At 34.8% G+C, this 21,887-nt stretch overlaps 1 protein-coding gene across 9 annotated transcripts in view; it reads right to left on the reverse strand.

Annotated features, from left to right (window-relative positions):
• The window catches only part of EBF3 (EBF transcription factor 3), a 159,708-nt gene that overhangs the window by 15,399 nt on the left and 122,422 nt on the right, over nucleotides 1–21,887 (reverse strand). For all 9 annotated transcript variants that reach the window (XM_053692585.1, XM_053692584.1, XM_053692581.1 and 6 more), the window contains exon 11: nucleotides 2,435–2,523. In XM_053692585.1, coding sequence (XP_053548560.1) covers nucleotides 2,435–2,523 — 89 coding nt within the window. The remainder of the gene's footprint in view (nucleotides 1–2,434; nucleotides 2,524–21,887) is intronic.

The raw sequence follows: 21,887 nt of genomic DNA on the forward strand, positions 1-21,887 counted from the left end.
AGTGTTGCCAAAATGACGTTTACATTTATGTTATCCAGTATTACAAAACAATAATATACAACTAAAAGCAAATAGAATTTCTGCTCATACACCAATGAGTATCTTTTTTTTTTTTTTCAACCTTAACATTTAATCTTATTGATTTTTTTTTGGTGATAAATTTAAGCACATGACCCTACTTAAAGGGACATTTTAGCCAAAATTGGAATCCACGTGGATGAATTTCAGTTTTGGATAGAAACATTTCTGTAATATACATGGATTAGAAAAAATGCTTCTAGTAAAAGCTAAAGCTGTTTCAAAAGTCTATTTAAGTATGCACCGTGCACCAGCATTTTAAACACAGCACTTGCTCAGAGAGCCTAAAGTTCTTGTACCGTCTGGTAATGACTCAATTTGTTAATTCCTGACATGACAAAAGCCCCACTGATGATCTGCGCAGCTGCAATATTTAAAATGCCAGAACACTGAGAATATCTATCTATGATTCACATGCACGTGCAGAGAAAAATGTTAGCACAAAAAGAGTTATAACTTTTACTAGAAGCATTTTTGCCAATACATGTAATTGCATATATGTAATTTATCTATGTGTATTTAAATTTTGACTGAAATGTCCCTTTAATTCTCTCTTTATGCCAATGAGCAAGAACTTTCACAAGACCATGAGTATGACAAGATGAGATCTATTTATATTTGATTTTAAAAAGTAGAATGTTGGATCTTCCTTCTGCATTTCTTTGTTGTCAGCTTTGGTAATAATTGTCCTACATGCTTTCTTTTTGTAACCTTCATTCATTGTGGTACACTTATGTAGGTTCATAAATAAAAATAGGAAATGAGCCACTACTATAAAATTAAATGCTCTTTTAACAAAATCACCCGTGCTGATTTATAGAATATCAAAACTATATATGGAACTGAAGTAAACTAGTTATAGTTTGCATAAATAAAATGATCATTTACAAAGCTGTGGCCTTAACATTCTTAAAGGGACACTAGACCCAAATTTTTTCTTTCTTTATTCAGAAAGAACATGCAATTTTAAGCAACTTTCTAATTTACTCCTATTATCAAATTTTCTTCATTCACTTGGTATCTTTATTTCAAAAGCAAAAATGTAAGTTTAAATGTCGTCCCATTTTTGGTGAACAACATGGGTTGTTCTTGCTGATTGGTGGATAAATTCACCCACTAATAAACAAGAGTTGTCCATGGTTCTGAACCACAAATTGGCTGGCTCCTTAGCTTAGATGCCTTCTTTTTCAAATAAAGATAGCAAGAGAACGAAGAAAAATTGATAATAGGAGTAAATTAGAAAGTTGCTTAAAATTGCATGCTCTATCTGAATCCTGAAATAAAAAAAATTGGGTTTAGTGTCCCTTTAAATAACATAAACAAAATAATATTAAAGAACAGAAAATGTGTTAAAATCTTAGCTGTGCATTAACATCTAATGCCTATCACATGAGTCACATGTATAAACAATCCAGGCAGTCTTTGTCTGCTGAATTTAAATGAAAAGTCCCCCTAGATATTAATATGTGGACTTCATTTACTCGCTTGCTAAGTCAGGGACTTATAACAAAACCTTTGTAAATAAAAGATTAAACTGAATCGAGCTTTAGAAAATGAAAGGAAAACAAGAATGAAATAATCACAGATCAGAGTGGGGCTGCTTAGATTGGAATCGGTACTGGCTACTGGAGTGGAAAATGTTTAATTGAACTAGCTCATTATGCAGGAAGTTTATGTTCCTCTTGCAGAATCGAAATACTTGTATCTGAGCATTCCTTAAAGAAATGTTATCTTGGTTTTATTTGACCACACTTTAGACAAATGTTTTGTCACTGGAATGAGAGATGTTATTAAAAATACAATTTACAAAATGAAGTAGATAATAATTTGTCTTCTGGAGGAACAAGATCGGTAGCATTTGCGCAAGATCAAGCTTTGGTGATTTTGAGTTAGGAACATTTTAAAAACACATTTTTATTTAATTAAAAAGTACTTAAAGCCACAGTAAAGTCAAAATAAAATGTTCATGATTCAGAAAGAGCATGCAAATTTAAACAGCGTTCCAATCTACTCCTGTATTTTGATATCTTTGTTGAAGAGCAAACCTAGGTGGGCTGATAGAAGCGTAGGAGCATGCACAAGTCTTTAGCACTCTATAGCAGCAATGCTTGCCACTATATATAACATTGCTTTAAAGATTGTTGCATACACTGCTGCCAGATACATGCGTGCTACGGAGCTCACCTAGAATTACTATTTAACAAATGATACCAAGAGAACTGAGCAACATTGATAATAGAAGTAAATTGGAAAGTTGTTAAAAATGAAATGTTTTCTCCAATCCATTTGAATTTATTTTTTTTATTTTACTGTCTCTTTACACTAAACAAAAGCAATTATATAATATCCCACTGACCTTTGGTAACCTTTCTGGATCCCCTGGATGCCTTGGAATTACTTTTTGCAACCTCTGAAATCCATAATCTATGGTTGGTTCATTCAGGGCTGAAAAAATAAGATTGTATCACTTGTTAGATTATTTGATCATCATGTATAGTTTTGCAGCTTTTAACAAGGCTTTATAAAATTACTGCTATCAACTTACTCTAATATGTAATAATTGTGTAGATATTATTTACTAAATGTGTACACACAGAAATATAGATGATGGAAGAACTGTTACATGACATCAGGGAAAGTCAGTATTATCTGTTCTCAAAAAGCTAATTTTCATGTTCAAGAGTGGGAATTGAACTTAGCAGGTGTACTATACACTTCATGCACAAGACTGTACACTGCCACTGGTAAATCTACTGTTTTGACTTAGGGAGTATTTTATAATTCTATAGAACACTAAAGATAAAAGAGGTCTTGGACAAAAAAAGGTAAACTCCTGTTGTATAGGTTATATTTTTAAATGTATATATTAAAAGGACAGTCTACTTGAACATTTTTATTGTTTAAAAAGATAGATAATCCCTTTATTACCCATTCCACAGCTTTGCATAACTAACACAGTTATAATAATACACTTTTTACCTCTGTGATTACCTTGTATCTAAGCCTCTGCAGACTGACCCCTTTTCTCAGTGCTATTTAAAAACTTGAATTTCAGCCAATCAGTGATGGCTCATGCGTAACTCCACAGGAGTTAACATCTTTATGGCACACATGAACTAGCACTGTCTTGCTGTGGGAAGCTAATAAAATGCACTGAGATATAGGCGGCCTGCAGGCACTAAGAAACAGGAAGAGATTTAGGGCTCCATTTATCAAGCTGCATATGAAGCTTTGGGGGCCCTTTGCTGCAGGCTCGCATGACTGAGCATACAGTTGAATGTTAAGAAGCAGCGATAATCAGACCGCTGCTTATTCATTTTTATGCCAGCTCTTAGCTTGGGGAATAAAATCATCCCAGACACATTCGCCCGGGGTGATTCACAGCCCCTACTTGCATGCCAATGGGCTAGCATGACTAGGGGCGGCATTGCACAAGCAATAAGCTGGCCTCTTTCTGCGATCCCAGGCAGACAAGTTTGCGATGCTAACCCTTTCCATCTGGACTTTGGTAAATCGGTCCTTACAGGTTTAAAAGTTATAAAGTGTATTAATATAACAATGTTGGTTGTGCAAAGCTGCGAAATGGGTAGTAAAGACATTATCTATCTTTTTTAAACAATAAAAATAAATCAAGTAGACTGTCCCTTTAAAGGGACAGTAAGCTAATTAGTTTATTATTACATGTATAAAAGGCTATTTTAAAATGTATCACAGTTTTGTTTTGTTTTTATGGATGTTCTGGCTGTAAGAAAAAAAAAACACTTTTTGAGGTCACTGTCCACTTATAGAACTGATGGATATGTCCTTATCGGCCACTGAGCAAGCTATTCCTAGGAATAAGTTGTGCTAAAACGAGCACTTGCTGTAAATGATCAAATTCATATAACCTTTTACTTTCTTTCTTTAAAACAAATGTTTTAACATGTTTAAATAGATCTCTTTTATAATAAAAGTGACGACAAAACAAATAATTTTATAACAAACAATTTATATAACAAGATATATAACATTTATTTATTTTTTTTACCTCAGAACGACATGGGAAATATTAAAACATCATGAAATCAAACAATATAATTTCAAAACCATATAAATTCTGCAGCTCCTGAGGCCATATACAACATTAAATATAACCATTATATGATGTCTCTATCATGCATTGTTTTCCATACTGACACTGGATTTATGGGAAACTGGAAATTATGACATATGTCCACCTATTGCGTATTTCAGATTTATCCCTGTGGTCCTTTTTTGTCTAGCATATTGCCTGAGTACAAACCAGGCAATAGGAGCACTTAATCTTGCACAGCCTTAATAATCTGTGAATAGCTGCCTACAAACTGATGTAGAGCACTATCATTCTACAGCTGCAATCCACTAGCCTCGTGAAATTGCAGACCACAAATAGTAATTAATCTTTTTTTCCCTCAAATTGTAATTTTGACTATGAACTGTGCTCGGTCATAAATCAGCTACACATGCTGCTGTGTACAGTGCATGAATCATGATCCTGACTGAGTTAGACTGCACATATTGTGTTTAACAAGCTTTAAACGAAGTCATAGGGCTTTATTATAGTTCTGCCAGACTCAAACAAAAACTCAGCCTGAAGGCCCAAGGACTACAGTTCAGATGAAAATACTTATTAGTGTATATTACTTTGTAATGTAGATATTTTTAAGTGAGCAACTCCGTGTTGAAGAGCTGTAAAAATCAATGCATTTTCTGAGCCTAATAAGAACTGTCTCAATCTATTCATTACACAGCCTGCAATTTAGACAATCACTCATTAGGTAGCATGTAATTTCGTGATTAACACTATACAACTTAGAAGGTTTTTATGAATGCAATTGAACAAAAAAAGATTATCACAACAGGCTAACGACGGAGCTTTGAAAAACAGTTACTCAAAATAATTATCTGCACATTAGTAACGAGTGCTTCAATTATTTGTGTAAACATGCACAGAGTATCTTGCAAGGAATCGCCTATATATCTACTCAATAACATGACAGAAAGTTGAAGACTGCAATTTGATTTGACATTCCATCATGTATTCCGGAGACAAAGGGCCACATAGGAATGTGAAGTGAGACATTTTCTTGTTAATAAAGAATTGATCCAATGTATTGATTTTACATGACATGGCTTTTGCTGTGATTTCTCCCTTCTTTTCGTTCTGCAAATACTAAAGCTTCTCGAAATGCCTTGGCATATGTGACATGGCAAAATTTCCAACTCTCTGTGATGCAAATGCTCTATGTGTAATAGTACTTCATAATCAGGTCATTAATCACGAAAAGCTGTCAACATTGACTTTATGGATAATTCGTCATGTCTGTTTCTTGGGCCTACACAGATATGTAAAGCAAATGCTTTGTGCACTAGATCTGAAGGAGTGGGCCATAGGATCAGTCATGGTTAGTTTACAGAGGATGTTTCAACTGAGCATTAAAGAGCACACTAACTGAAATGTATAAAGAAGTTCTGGTACTTTTTTCATTATCCCATGACCAAAACATGACAGGGAACTTCCATTTACTATTGCCACTTAGAACTTGCATCTAGAACCAATTACCAATCAGATTAAAATTCACAGTCGCAGTATATATTAAGTGCTTCATTTCTCTCTTTGTTCTATAAGGTTCATGAACATGTCTCATAAAATTTTGATTTCTTGAAAAAAAAAATGCAAATATCATATATTTTGCATACATACCAACATGACATACATGAGTTCAGTAGTTTTAATAATGGCAAGTGATTGAAAGGTTTTAATCCCTTGTATTTGCATTACATATGTGAAGAGATCCCTCTAGGGAATCTCATTTGCAGACAGATCTCAGTAGCATACAAATGTAAGAGGTGTGTGAACATTAAAACATTTATAAGAAGGAATTATCTTGCTCATATACATCTCCAGGCTGACATAATGATGGTCAATATTTAACTCTGCAAATGTGTTGTGTAATTGCTTACTTGACATATACAGTATGTGAAATGCTGTGACTTGAGATCCACTGGCTACTGCTTATTATACACAATATAAGAGAAGTGTATACTTATACATTTATAGAATCAAATAAAAGAACAGTCTTCCAGCAGAGATTGTGGGGGCATTACTGGCTTTATAGAATATTGGGTATATTTATTATGCTATCATTAAGCCACTAAACTTTATTTTTATTGCAGGTTGACTATCAACTTTCCATGCTGGCGATCTATCAACTTTTATGAACTATTTCTTTCTCGAAAATCATCTAATTATCAGATACTTACAAAAATATGCATGATAATTGCTCTATAACTACACTTTTGCCTGCCATCGGCTGTGAAATCTCCAACAACAAAAAAATATTTTGAATACAAATACAATATATGCATGACTATAAACTGTTTTATATCCCCTTTATGTTTTGTAAGCACCATTCTGATTGGATATTACTGCCTCAAAATCATGGCTGAGATGTTAGCCAATTTATCTGTCCATTAGCTTCTACATTATAAGTTCCCATATTGTGTTTCAACTGTAATTACCAACATATGTCACACATATATATATTAATTTTGAATATGTATTGCAAACTATAAAGGTTCTAAATCAATGTCCCCCTAACAATTGAAGCATGCTTACTAGACCACTTACCTCCTTTACCCATGATTTCTGCAATGTTAAAGGATACATTTCTGATGGAACCTAGATAAAATTACTCCAGTTTATGTCTACTATATCACTGCCAGGGAACCATATTCCTCACTTCTTGTACATGCTTATACATTACAAATAAGATCATACTTATTTAACCAAATCTGGTAAAGATCACCCATCCCCTGCTACTTCAGTTGATCTTTCCAATACAGGCAGAATTAAACTAGATATTTTCCTCTTCCTGATACCCCTCCAAAAGATGTCTGAATCCTAAAAAAGATTAACTTATATACAGGTTCTTAGGTAAAAAAAAGATCATGATGCAAAATTCAATAAAATTGTTCACATACATATTCATTTTATTTAGCCCTTTACATTTAGCTAGCCTTTCTGTTTCCAAAAAAGTGATTTAGATAAAAAAAAAAGCTGCATTATTGACTAAAGTAGTTCCACCTTACTCAACCAAATACCTATTCAAACTCAACTGCAAGTCAGTAACAAAGACTTACCTATTCAAGTAAGAGTGAAGATGTTCACACCTGACGCAACACTATCTGTTCCAAAACATTGAATAATAAATCCAAATAGATCTTACTCCTACTAGATATAAATCCTAACACTGGTAATTTCCTATTGAAGTTGAAGACAACCAACAAAATATTCTTTCCTGGTGATGTGTGGCTATGTGGTAACCCACCAATGTCTCGATAGCTTGACTAGTAGGAATTTAATAGTACGGTGTTGATTAATATGCTTTATGTTCTCCTACCATTGAGAAGGTAAGGCACTGTGGTTTATGTGTTACTGCAAGGAAGGAGTAATCATTGCTCTGTGTGTGAAAGGAAATGAATAATTGGACTTTTATGTCCATTTAACTTAACATATTTAACAACAGAACTGGAAAATGTATATTTTTTTTAAGAAAGGCAGGCTGCATCGAAAAGTAGTATATATTGAGTAGTTATAAATATAGACTTTCTCTTTTATACAATATATATTTTTCCTAAACAGAAACATCCCTTTAAATATTATTGTTAGATTTATTTGCCAATTGATTCTACAGTATTATATACAGAAAAGATAGAAATGCTATTTTTTGTAACATGTCAAGTTTCCTAGTTTTTTTCACCTAATCAGAATGACTGTTTGCCTTAATGAATCTGATGAGATGAAAGGTGATCAGAAAAGATAGATTGGTGGCAGGTATTGATTTCATGCAAATGGTACTGACAGGTGATAGAGGCTTTAATGCAAGGTTTCAAAAGCTTTATGACTTGTAATAACTATACACTGTCATCTCAGAATTGCTATTTCCATATTTAAGATACATTTACAGAATCTTCTTTTGGAAAATGTACTTCATAAAGTTATGGACAAAGTGTGACCTTAAAGAGATTTAAAATTTGTGAATTAACCCTTTAATGACCACAGCACTTTTCCATTTTCTGACCGTTTGGGACCAAGGCTATTTTTACATTTTTGCTGTGTTTGTGTTTAGCTGTAATTTTCCTCGTACTCATTTACTGTACTCACACATATTATATACCGTTTTTCTCGCCATTAAATCGACTTTCTAAAGATACCATTATTTTCATCATATCTTATAATTTACTATAATTTTTTTTATAAAATATGAGGAAAACATGGAAAAAAACACACTTTTTATAACTTTGACCCCCAAAATCTGTTACATATCTACTGCCACCAAAAACCACCCATGCTAAAAAGTTTCTAAATTTTGTCCTGAGTTTAGAAATACCCAATGTTTACATCTTCTTTGTTTTTTTTTTTGTAAGTTATAGGGCCATAAATACAAGTAGCACTTTGCTATTTCCAAACCATTTTTTTTTTTCAAAATTAGCGCTAGTTACATTAGAACACTAATATCTTTCAGGAATCTCTGAATATCCATTGACATGTTAATATTTTTTTTTAGAAGACATCCCAAAGTATTGATCTAGGCCCATTTTGGTATATTTCATGCCACCATTTCACCGCCAAATGCGATCAAATACAAAAAATCGTTCACTTTTTCACAATTTTTTTCACAAACTTTTGGTTTCTCACTGAAATTATTTACAAACAGCTTGTGCAATTATGGCATAAATGGTTGTAAATTCTTCTCTGGGATCTCCTTTGTTCAGAAATAGCAGACATATATGGCTTTGGCATTGCTTTTTGGTAATTAGAAGGCCACTAAATGCCACTGCGCACCCCACGTGTATTATGCCCAGCAGTGAAGGGGTTAATTAGGGAGCATGTAGGGAGCTTTTTGGGGTAATATTAGCTTTAGTGTAGTGTAGTAGACAACCCCAAGTATTGATATAGGCCCATTTTGGTATATTTCATGCCACCATTTCACCGTAAATGCGATCAAATAAAAAAAAAAGTTACATTTTTCACAATTTTAGGTTTCTCACTGAAATCATTTACAAACAGCTTGTGCAATTATGGCACAAATGGTTATAAATGCTTCTCTGGGATCCCCTTTGTTCAGAATTAGCAGACATATATGGCTTTGGCGTTGCTTTTTGGTAATTAAAAGGCCACTAAATGACGCTGCACATCACACGTGTATTATGGCTAGCAGTGAAGGGGTTAATTATGTAGCTTGTAGGGAGCTTGCAGGGTTAATTTTAGCTTTAGTGTAGAGCTCAGCCTCCCACCTGAAACATCAGACGCCCTGATCCCTCCCAAACAGCTCTCTTCCCTCCCCCACCCCACAATTGTCCCCGCCATCTTAAGTACTGGCAGAAACTCTGCCAGTACTAAAATAAAAGGTATATTTGTTTTTTTTTTAGGTTTTTTTTAGCATATTTACATATGCTGCTTTTTAGGATCCCCTTTAGCCCCCAACCTCACTGATCCACCACCAAACAGCTCTCTAACCCTCCCCCTCTGCCTTAGCGGGCGCCATCTTGGGTACTGGCAGCTGTCTGCCAGTACCCAGTTTAGCAAAAAAAAGGAATCTTTTTTTTTTTTTAAAAATGCCCTTTTCTGTAGTGTAGTTCCCCGACCAACCTCCCACCACTTGCAGATCACTTAGATACTTAGATACAATATTTTTTTTTCATATTTATTATAGTTATTTTCAGATTTTTTTTCTGTAGTGTAGCGGTTCCCTCCCGCTCCCGCCTCGTGCCCGCCTGCCGCCCCCCGTGCACGTGCGCACTCCCATGCGCGCCCCTGTCGGTCCCGCCCCTGATTCCGCCCCCCTGCACATTACACGGCACATTGATGGCCGCCCACCCGCCTCCCAGGTCCGCTCCCACCCACCAACGATACCAGCCATCGATGTCCGGTGCAGAGAGGGCCACAGAGTGGCTCTCTCTGCATCGGATGGCCATTTAAGGTTATTGCAGGATGCCTCCATATCGAGGCATCACTGCAATAACCGGAAAGCAGCTGGAAGCGAGCAGGATCGCTTCCAGCTGCTTTCCACACCGATCACGTGCAGGGTACGTCCTCAGGCGTTAACTGCCTTTTTTTTTAGGACGTACCCTGCACGTCCTCGTTCGTTAAGGGGTTAAGAATGAAGCTGAGCCTTTGGATAAGTGTCACAGTCATATTTAAGTAATGTTTTATTTGATTAACACTATATAAAATACACTTAAAGGGACAGTCTACTCCAGAATTGTTATTGTTTAAAAAGATAGATAATCCCTTTATTACCCATTTCCCAGTTTTGCATAACCAACATGGTTATATTAAAATACTTTTAACCTCTGTGATTCAGTTATTTTGGCAGACTTGCATTTTAGCCAATCAGTGCTGACTCATAAATAACTCCATGGGATTGAGCACAATGTTATCTATATGACGTACATGAACCAGCGCTGTCTAGCTGTGAAAAACTGTCAAAATGCACTGAGATAAGAGGCGGCCTTCGAGGGCTTAGAAATTAGCATATGAGCTTACTTAGGTTTAGCTTTCAACAAAGAATACCAAGAGAACAAAGCAAATTTCATGACAAAAGTAAATTGGAAAATTGTTTAAAATTGCTTTCTGAATCATGAAAGTTTCATTTTGACTAAACTGTCCCTTTAAATGGTATTTCTCAAAACATTGAGATGTGCCTTAAAAATTGTGGAAAAATGGTTAGTGTAGTAAATAGCCCTGGGTATAATAATTCATGGGTTTGGAGAATCAGTTTGCTTCTGTGCCTCAAAGCACAGCTGGCAATACACAGAACAGATTGACTCATAATATTAATCTACTTTGACTTTCATCCCACTTTTACTATAAGATCACATAGAATTGGACCTCAGCCCTATGGAAAAAAAAAATACATGCTGTAACACAACAAAATCAAGAGTTTTGGATATATAAATGGCCAAATCTTCAGGTAAGAGATAGAACATTAGACCTTTTGCAAACATCCAATAAACTGTGTGAGTTGTGTGTACAAGCCAAGAGTCCAGCACAGAGAGGGCAAACAACTGGCACGTCCCAGTCTCACAGTACTGAGCTAGGCCAATCAATACCACTTTCCTGTTTTAGAACTGAGTAATTATGAGGTGGAGAGATTGCCTGACCTTTCACCTCTACTGCATTACTTTGCTGATATTAAGATAAATTGCCTGATTTTGGGTAAACATATGCTGCAATTCAAACTGTCAGCACTGGTTTGCTCACGGATAATTCGTATTGATCTCTCAGCTTCTTCCCAATTTTGCTTACTGACCTCGTGGATAATTAGAGAAGGAGCCTTTAGAAACTTAAAGGCATGGATAAAGAAGAAATACAAGTAAGAATAAAGCAAATGTTAGCCATGTGTTAATAATATGTGCGGTCTTAGCACTTAATACATGTCTGTACATATGTTGGAACATTAAGAGAACATTACACATGGTCGATTTAATATAGAATCTGTGTAAGTATTTAAAAACATTAACAAAATCCATTGTTGAAAAAGTATGAGTATAACCAATTTAATTTTTTTTTGTGTTACAATTAACAGTTTTAATAATCCACATAGACATAACTACAATATTTATAATTTAAACTGCATGTGTTTTACACTCAAATACCCTTATTGCTTAAACTGACATTTTAACACATATACTCCCTCGGAAAAGTAATTAACAGAGAAAAAATCCAGCTTTTAAATATTAGCAACAAAAAAAAAAGACCAATGGGTATAAAAGAAATTAAAACGCAGACAATTGTATCATTTAAATTATGCCAGATTACTAGGATGTTGTTTGAAAAATCATAAAACATACCTCCCTTGTGAAATATCTTTATATTAACTATGTCATAAGATATTAACATTCTTCATTTAACGGAAAGCCCTTTTTATCTTTTTCAAATACATTATTCGTGCTTTTAGAGATAAACTGTATTAATATCCATTTGAGTAGGCTACTGCGGGCTAATGCATAGTAATTTTTGTTGGAGAGCTTTTATTTTAGAATAAGAAAATTGCACAGCAATAAAATCTGAATGAATAAAGAAGCAGAATAGCAGGGAGTCACATTCCATGTCAAATGAGGCAAGCAATCAGACAGACTCTGAAAGAAGCAGATATCCTGTTATCATATGCAGGCCAATATCCAGAGTGGGTCAAACAAATAGGGTATGACAAGACCAAATATACTCAATGATTCCTACACACAGAAATAGCATACAGCTCAAGAAGAATACATATTTAAGTACATATGAGTGCTCTTCAGTTAATCTTGTTACTTTACATGCATTAAAGTCATAATAGAAGAAACCTTCTAAATATTTAAGTCATTCCAGAGTGCTGGGGATTAATAGCAGCGCAATTGATAAAAATTTTAACGGTCTGTGATGTCAGTTCATGTTGGGATTGCTGAACCTAATGTGGCAGCAGAAAACGGTATCAGAATATCAGCTTGCAGCTGTGACCGGAAAATATGAAACCTGCCTGGTGCAATTAGAATTGTACTAAAAAGGCAGGATTCAGAGGCTTTTTCTTTCTTGTGATATGCCTATTTTCTGCATTCATTTTGATAATTTAAGTCCCCTTTTTAGCTACTCTGGCCTGAAGGTCTTTATTAATAATCTAGTATCTAAATAGTACATTAATGTATTATCCGTGGATAACATCCTTTCTTTATTATGGATATTAATTAGAACAAAATTATGTTTTTATTGCTTATTTCTTGGATTTTTTTAAGCTTTTATATGGAGTTAATATTCATTATATAAGATACAGTTATAAATATGATGTGACATAATGGAATTCTATTTTCTGCAGAAAGTGCAAGAGTTTTAGTATTACTATAATGATGATGTTTTACAAAGCTATTAGAAATACAGGGCAGCTATGTCAGCTTTTACAGTACATCAGTGTTGCATAGCTACAATAATGCACAGACTATACAACTGAGACCTATCGCATACACCAGTCAGTTTATCAGTCCAGTGTATGCTTAAGTACTTTCAAGTAATTGCACACAGGTTCTCAGTCTTACATTTAAATTGTGTCATTACACATGAGAAGGGAAAAAAACTGTAATCCAGGAAACAAGCGTCTTTTAGCACTAACAGCCTATTGTTTTAGCAAGTGTGCAGCTAGAGAAGAGATATAAGGAATCTGGATTTGACACACATTTTCCTGACTGCAAAACCTGACTACCATAATAATAACAGGAAGACATTCATTTGCTTCATTCCAGCTGCTGGTTTCAGATATTAAATGAGTTCTAGCTTCATTTCAATAATGACCATCTTCCTGTAACTTCCCAATCATACATTTGTCATAATGCAGTAATTTTCTAGCTACAAACAGATACTCATAATGAGGCAGTTTTTCACATTAGCAGTATAACTACATAATAAGAACATCTGCGGATCCTTTTTAAGGGACAAGAGAAAACTTCAATTAAAAACCAAGGAGTTCTTAAACAAGAAACAGATCTTAATGAAGAGGGACACCCGTCTTTTTTTTTTTTTTTACTTCCTAAATGGACACCTGCCTATTTAGGTGTGACCCTGTAATAAGTAAAACTAAAGTGTTCCATTTAAACACATTCCTCTAGAGGGAGTTAGTGATTTCAGTGACAAAGTGTTATTTGCTGACAAGTAGTTTACAAATTAAACAGCTGAATTCAATGGGGAAAATGTCAATAGCAATTATATCACCTTGTGGTTATTAAATGTCCCACTTATAAGTAAGTTTGCAGATCTGGACCAGGCAATAGCCATGAGCAAATGACTATTGAGCAATGGCTTCTCATCTGAATATAATATGCTGATTTCGTTTCTGAAATAACTGTACAAAAAGTTGCATTGAAAGAACAAAATTGACATTGGGTCTCTGTTGAATACTTTATCATTTTATCTGAAAAACATTACACAATGTCTAAAATCCACTATAAAAAAAAAGAAAAGCTTTAAAATGATGCTAAGTTCACCCACTTTATCATCAACTGTCTCTACCAAGTGAATTTCATCTATAAGAAATTCAGATGCTTGGGAAATTAAAATTTCAAAGATCTCCTGAAAAAAAAAATCGATGCAGAAAGATCAATGCTCATAGAAATTTCATGAACTTTGAACCAGTATAGGCTCGGTGATGAGAAGTGGTTGGAATCTCATGTTGCAGATAGTTCTTCACATAGATGAAATACGGCCTACAGGGCTAAAAGGAAGTATATATTTCAGATAGGTTTTCACTTTAATATTTTGTCAGACACAAAAAATTAATTTTTAGTCTATTTCTGTAACAAGCCCATATAGAAAAAAAAATTAGCCTTTCTGAAGTGACTTGTAGTAGCACCGCTCCGTAAAAGAAGCTAATGCTTTGTACATTAACACAGCAAAGAAATGAAATCAGTTCCCTTTGCAGCTGATCGCAGGTGCAAATTAATATTGTAAAAATGAGGATCAATACATGGACAGAGTAAAATCAATAGTAGCTAAATTATTGCTGCATTTTCCTCCTCATTCAAGATGAGTTGTGTTTTCCTCTCAAAGTCAATACTTTGCTGCTTTTCTCATTAATTTCTCAATAAATTTGCCAATGAATTTCAATCACAGAACTCGGCAGGCTAAGCCAAGCATATTGTAGTGCATAGGAAATACAAAGACTTGGGAGGTTTGGGAGCATCATTCATCCAAGGCAGTCTTGCTTGTTGAAGCAGGACTAATATCCTTGACTTACTAAGTCTACAACCTACAGGCTATTACAACCTATTTAGTGTAAAAATGTTAAAGAGGATTTCATCCTATTTTTTGCTCTGAAAACTGTAGTGCATTGCTTTTAAAGTGACAATAAATGGATGCTGTGGAGCAAAATGTGCATGATCTTATTTGTTAGAGAGTGTAATTTCTGCACTACTCATGGTGGAATTTTGTGTTTAACCCCTGCAAAGGGGTTAAGCACATAGAAAAAGTTGTGCTCATGAGCTGCAGAGGAACTGCTGGTCCTGAGCAGGAAATAGCCGGTGAGCCAATTGGTAATGTCTGTTTCATGACCCCTCCAATCACTGGCTGTGTTCAGCCCTTTGAGGGTTAAATAGAGTCTCATGGTGAGAAGTTCAAAAATTAAATGCTCTATTGAATTAGAGCATTTATTCTGTAATGCAAAGTCCCTTTAAAGTCATTGTTCACTGCATTACAAAAATATATTTTAAAATGTATATATAATTATACATATAATGTACATATACACACATATATATATATATATATATATATATATATATATATATATGTACTAAAAATATTGCTGCTAAAGTTTTTAAAATTGAGTGTGAACTTGTCAGTGTTGACATTCCCTATTATGAACTATATTAAACTATAGTAGTATTGTTCCTTCTTCACACAGTTCACTTTTTTCCTATGCTCCCTAACCATCTGTATCAGGGACAATCTAAAGGGGGGCAGAGGTCGCAACAGCGACTAGGCCCCTGAGGGTGGGGGCGCAGCTTAAAAAAAACGCTGACCTGCCACTGTCTGCACTGATATCATGTGAGTGTGACATGATGCTTCACTAGTGTCTCTGACTACAGGGGTTAGTGTTTCTGTTTTACCCATTGGTGTTTATGTGTGTGTATGTGTGTATGTATGTATGTGACTGTGTGTGTATTTATGCATGTATTTGTGTGTGTATGGTTGTGGAACCAGCAAATTACAGACCTTGTTACTACAGCATGGAGGGGCAGGGGGTAAACAGTGTCACTATACAGTACCACTATATAAAGTGAGGGTTGCCACCTCAGCCATGTTTTCCTGGACACTTATGAGTTACACATGCTGCAGGGTGTGCAGGAAGGAACATGTATTGTGTTTCTGGACAGCACTATTCATATTCCTCAATGCACACCCTGCAGCATGTGTAACTTACAAGTGTTCTGTATTTTAAGGTAAAGGGTGGCAACCCTAATATACAGTATGGGGGGCTGGACCATGTCACTGACTACTGTGGCCAATTTATAAAGCACTGGGACGGATAGGGTCAGGCCAGCCATCTCACCAGCAGATTACAGACTGTGTCACTAACTCACTATATATATAGTACTGGTGGGTTAAACAGTGTCAATATATACAGTAATAGGGGGTCAGACTATCTCACAGACTGTGGACACAGGGTACCTCCTTTTGCAGACATGTAATCTGATTCACATTTTTTTTCTGTGTTAAATTTTAAAAAATAAAAATAAAAAAAATATATATATTTATCAAATTCACCTTTTTTGGGGGGATGGGGGTACCCTTCTTAGATTCTTGCACCTGGGCCCTGTGGTTTCTAGTTATGCCTCTGTATTACATGTATAGAGGCTACTCAGCTACCAGACACTACTGGCTGTAATAGTACTAGCTTCTTCTTCAATTTACATTAGCAGAAAAAATAAGGCAGAAGCTCCCTCCCTGCCCTGATAGATGTGCTCTGTAGTTGATTACAATTCCTGTGCAGTCTGGGTTACCTTGGAAACAAACTCGTTTCTGCAGTGAGGGCAGCTGAAACTTACATTACTTGCACAGCTCTATTACAAGTTGTTTTAGCTGCTTAAACTAACTTTACTTACCAAGTTGCCTTATTTCTGATAAAGTAAGACTTCAAATGGCTGTCTTCTATGGTGCACACAATATACTTTGCACAGCTAGTAATTCCACAGCCACTGGGGCCTGGTAGCTGAGCAGATGGCTCTATAAATGTACTAAAGCTGGCCAGGGAGTGTAGAAAAATAGTGAGCTGTGTGGAGAAGAAACAATACTATAGTATCACACAGTTCACAACTTTAGCTGCAAAAAATGTAATATATATATATAATAAGCTATTCTTTTTTCAAATATTGTACTTTGTTTTCTGACTACAGTGTCCCTTTAAGACCCAACTGTACACAAACATGCTCTCCTTGTTTGCTTAAAAATAGCTTTAACATAACCCTTTTTAATGCAAACTAAATTGCATGCTCTTATTTGTTAGAGCGTGTTATTTTTGCAACGATAACTCACGCTTACTCTGTGTTTAACCCCCTTTAATAGTGATATTTCATAAGCAAGATAGACAATGCATTAATTACTTTCCCTTTAAGGAATTTAGTGAGTGGCTTTGCCACATTAAAAAAAGAAAGAAAAAAAAAAACTTTAAAAGTATTAATATTGTCAATGTCATGTGACACTACATACTGGAAATGTAACTGCTCAGTTTCATTGTAAAGGATACCCTGACTGAAAACTATTGCATTACAGTCAACCACTCTAATTCCACACTTGACATGAGATATTTGCCTGCAACTTATAATAATAATGAATTTAAAGCGCCTGTTAACAATCCCAGCCCTAGAGCTATGGAAATGCACATACAAAAAGTGCTATATCAGTTGCACAGGCTTCAGAGAAAAAAAATAGGCCTTTGGCAAAAATAAGATATAATACCTGAAACAAAAATCTATTTGGCATACAAAAATGTTTAAATATTGGAAAACATATACTTAAAGGTACACTGCATTGCAAAATATATGTACATACATTAATAGTTATAAAAGAATCTTGAGTGCTGTTTATTTTGTCTGCCCATTAGGGATGTATATATATATATATATATATATATATATATACATACATACATAAATACATATGAGTGAGCCACATCTAGACATTTTTTTTTTCCATTAAAAAATTTGAAGAAAAACCTTTTTAAAATTAAACTAATACAGTGGTATCAATTGCTACTTCATAGCAATCCCCCATTGGTTGAAAGGCACTTCCTACTGATGCTCATTGGCTAATAGGTACTTCCTGATAATGCTCAGTGATAGGCGCTTCCCGCTAATGTCCTTGAACTCTAAATGTAATTCTCGATAAAGGGCCAGATTATGAGAGGAGCGTAAATGTTTGCGCACGAGTGATAAGGGGTTTATAGCGGGTTTGCGCTTCTCGGGCTTACTGCTCGTATTACGATTTGAAAGTAAATGTGATCACTTGAGCGCAATCGCGATTTATGCTAAAATGATTACCGCAACTTCAAAGCTCTGGTTAACTGTTTCGTGAAACTAAAAAGTGTCACAAAACACATCATAAATACATTACAAAGTATAGTTACACTCATAATAACACTTTCTAATAAAAATTATTTTAAAAAAATAATTTGCGCACAAAAATTATAAGGACTCAAAAATATATTCTGCAATTTAACAGTTAAATTACAGAATATATCTTTCAGCCCTTTTGTGTGTGACATTTTAACTAATGGGTAGTGCTCCTGCTCCCCTTGCAGAGGCTGGAGTGCATTTTGTAGTATACAGAACCCTGACACTCCTACATGCTTTACATTGATTGGCTGATATGTGCAAGAGCTTGTTTATACATGAAGTTGAAGGGGTGTTTCCCAGGACTGCAAAACAATTCACATTTTTCTAACAAACTGACAGTTTGAAATGCTCACCAATTATTTTGCACGCAGATCTTTAATTTCTTAAGCATAATCAAAATATTTACTTTAATGTCCCTTTAAGTACTTATATGCAAATGAAAATTAGTAGGAACTGCAAAAATTAAAATAGAATATTAGTTTAAATTTAAATTGTAAGTTTTTACTGTCAACATTTCTTTTATGGTCTTTTATTTGGATGACATAATTTTTTGGAGTAGAGCGTACCTTTAAAGTGCTGAAGCGATGTACTATATGTTCCTTATAGATTTATCTTTATTTACTTTTCTAATGAAAATATCTCTTACCTGTCACCTGGCATCGGGTGATTGAAGTGAAAGCATAGATTTTCAATATTTGTCTTATGTATTATGACCTACCTACAGTTCGACATAACCATCACCACTTTCATAAACATTGTATTGATTTTTGTATTAATAACAATCATTGCTGCCGTAGTGTTATCAACAATGAACAAAATTACATTAAAGGGACATAAGGTTAAAGGGACACTGAACCCAAATTTTTTCTTTCGTGATTCAGATAGAGCATGCAATTTTAAGCAACTTTCTAATTTACTCCTATTATCAAATTTTCTTCATTCTCTTGGTATTTTTTTTTTTTTTTTAAAAGCAAGAATGTAAGTTTAGATGCTGGCCCATTTTTGGTGAACAACCTGTGTTGTTCTTGCTGATTGGTGGATAAATTCACCCACCAATAAACAAGTGCTGTCCAGGGTCTGAACCAAAAATTGGCTGGCTCCTTAGCTTAGATGCTTTCTTTTTCAAATAAAGCTAGCAAGAGAACGAAGACAATTTGATAATAGGAGTAAATTAGAAAGTTGCTTAAAATTGCATGCTCTATCTGAATCATGAAATAAAAAAAAAATTGGGTTCAGTGTCCCTTTAAGGAGCATTGCTGGGAATTGTAAGAGGACAAATAAAAAAAACCCAAGTATAACACACTTATTATATAAAGGCACATTAAACACTAAATACATGCAAGATATAACGGTGGATTCAAGGCAAAGATTAGCCTGAGATTAATATGTAGATATTTTTTTTACATTATATTAGATGTTTAAATTCAGAAGAAATAAGATTAAAATGTTAGTTTCTATAAAGTGCTTTACTTTCTAAAAAGTAATGGGCACCATGTTGAAACCTAGGTTTTTTTACCTTATCTCACCTGCTGAGGACAATTCAGGACAGATAAGATCAAACAATGTCTGTGTGCTGTGTTTAAATAACTATTTAGAAGGTTTAAAGTCTCAATATTCTTAAGATCGCTGCCCCTTAACTCGTCCACCACCTCTAAACGGCGGCGGACAGCAATCAGCTAGATCGGATACAATCGGGATGATTGACACCCCCTGCTAGCGGCTGATTGGCCGCGAATGTGCAGGGGGCTGCATTGCATAAGCATTTCACTAGAAATGCTTGTGCAATGATAAATGCCGACAGCGTATGCTACAGCGGATCATGCCCCATTAGAGCCAATTTTGCTTTATTATAGTTTCTTACAGGTTTGTTTGCACAGTTTGCTTTTATTTCCACAGAACTTTCTGGAATCAAAATATATTTAACCAATGCAAAATGAAAACATAACAACTAATTACTAATTGATCATTTGTTTGAATGCAGGTTGTTTTTCAATTTACTAATAAAATAAATCAATGACACGTTTGGAATTTACACTTTACTCTTATTTTCTGTTATTTTTTAATCAACTTTTTTATTTTAACATTGAAACACTTAATTGCAGCTATGAATGACAATTTAGATACTATAATTTATTTCTGAACATGTTTCACAGTGTGTGATTTATTCACTTTTTTAACATTGTAATTAAACAAGAAAAAGTCTGTGTAAACTGCACATTCTTGAGATTGATAGGCTAATGCTCTTGAATTTGATATTTCCGAAACTGGTGAAAACTGGTGAGAAAAGTAATTTCCAATAGACTTAAAGGGACAGTCTAGTCCAAAATAAACTTTCATGATTCAGATAGGGCATGTAATTTTAAACAATTTTCCAAGTTACTTTTATCCCCAATTTTGCTTTGTTCTCTTGGTATTCTTAGTTGAAAGCTTAACCTAGGAGGTTCATATGCTAATTTCTTAGACCTTGAAGGCCGCCTCTTAAGAATGCATTTTAACAGGTTTTTCACCACTAGAGGGTGTTAGTTTATGAATTTCATATAAATAACACTGTGCTCATGCACGTGAAGTTACCTGGGAGCTATCACTGATTGGCTAAACTGCAAGTCTGTCAAAAGAACTGAAATAAAGGGGAAGGTTGCAGAGGCTCAGATACAAGATAATCACAGAGGTAAAAATATATATAAAATATAACTGTGTTGGTTATGCAAAACTTGGGAATGGGTAAAAAAAGGGATTATCTATCTTTTAAAAAAATAGCAATTCTGGTGTAGACTGTCCCTTGAAGGACTCTGGAAAGTATCTGACAAGTTAAAGGGGCATTCTGATACAAAACTTTTATGCTCTCATTTGTTAGAGCATGTCTTATTTAAAGGGACAGTCTCTTTATCCAATTAGTGCAGTGTCTGCCACAACCCATGGGCGTTAGCACAATGTTATCTATATGGCCCACATGAACTAGCACTCCCCTGTTGTGAAAAGCTAATAAAAAATCATGTTATAAGAGGCTGTCTGCAGGGGCTTAGAAACAGGTAGAAATGTAGAGGTTTAAAGGTTATAAAGAATATTAATATAACAATGTTGGTTGTGCAAAGCTGGGGAATGGGTAGTAAAGGCGTTATGTAGCTTTTTAAATAATAACAATTCTGGTGTAGACTGTCCCTTTAACCCTTTGGCTGCTAAGACATTTCCCACCTGGGTGCTAATATTTTTTTTATTATTATTATTTTTGAAAAAAAATTGTTTAGCTTTTTTACAGACCCCCACTGTTGGAAAGGTTATGTGATTACCTTTCCAACAATGGGTCTTGGGGGTCTGTAGCTGCTTAGATGCCTGAGATACAGGCTTCTAAGCAGCATGCCCCCTCCTCCTATACTTAACATTGTTAAAGGGACAGTTCACCCAAAAACTTTCTCCCCTTTAAATTATTCCCAATGATCCGTTTTACCTGCTAGAGTGTATTAAATTGGTTGCAAGTAGCTCCTTTACTCCTATTTCAGCATTTGAAATAGCTGATTTAGCTTGTGGTTTCCCAACCTTTACTGAAAGTTTTGATACTGGCGTATACGCTATTGACAAGCCTAAGTAAACACAGCCAGCAGAAGAGATTACACCCTCAGTGGGGGGCATGATAGTTAAGTAATACAATT

Source organism: Bombina bombina, chromosome 9, assembly GCF_027579735.1.
Source record: "Bombina bombina isolate aBomBom1 chromosome 9, aBomBom1.pri, whole genome shotgun sequence".
NCBI lineage: Eukaryota > Metazoa > Chordata > Amphibia > Anura > Bombinatoridae > Bombina > Bombina bombina.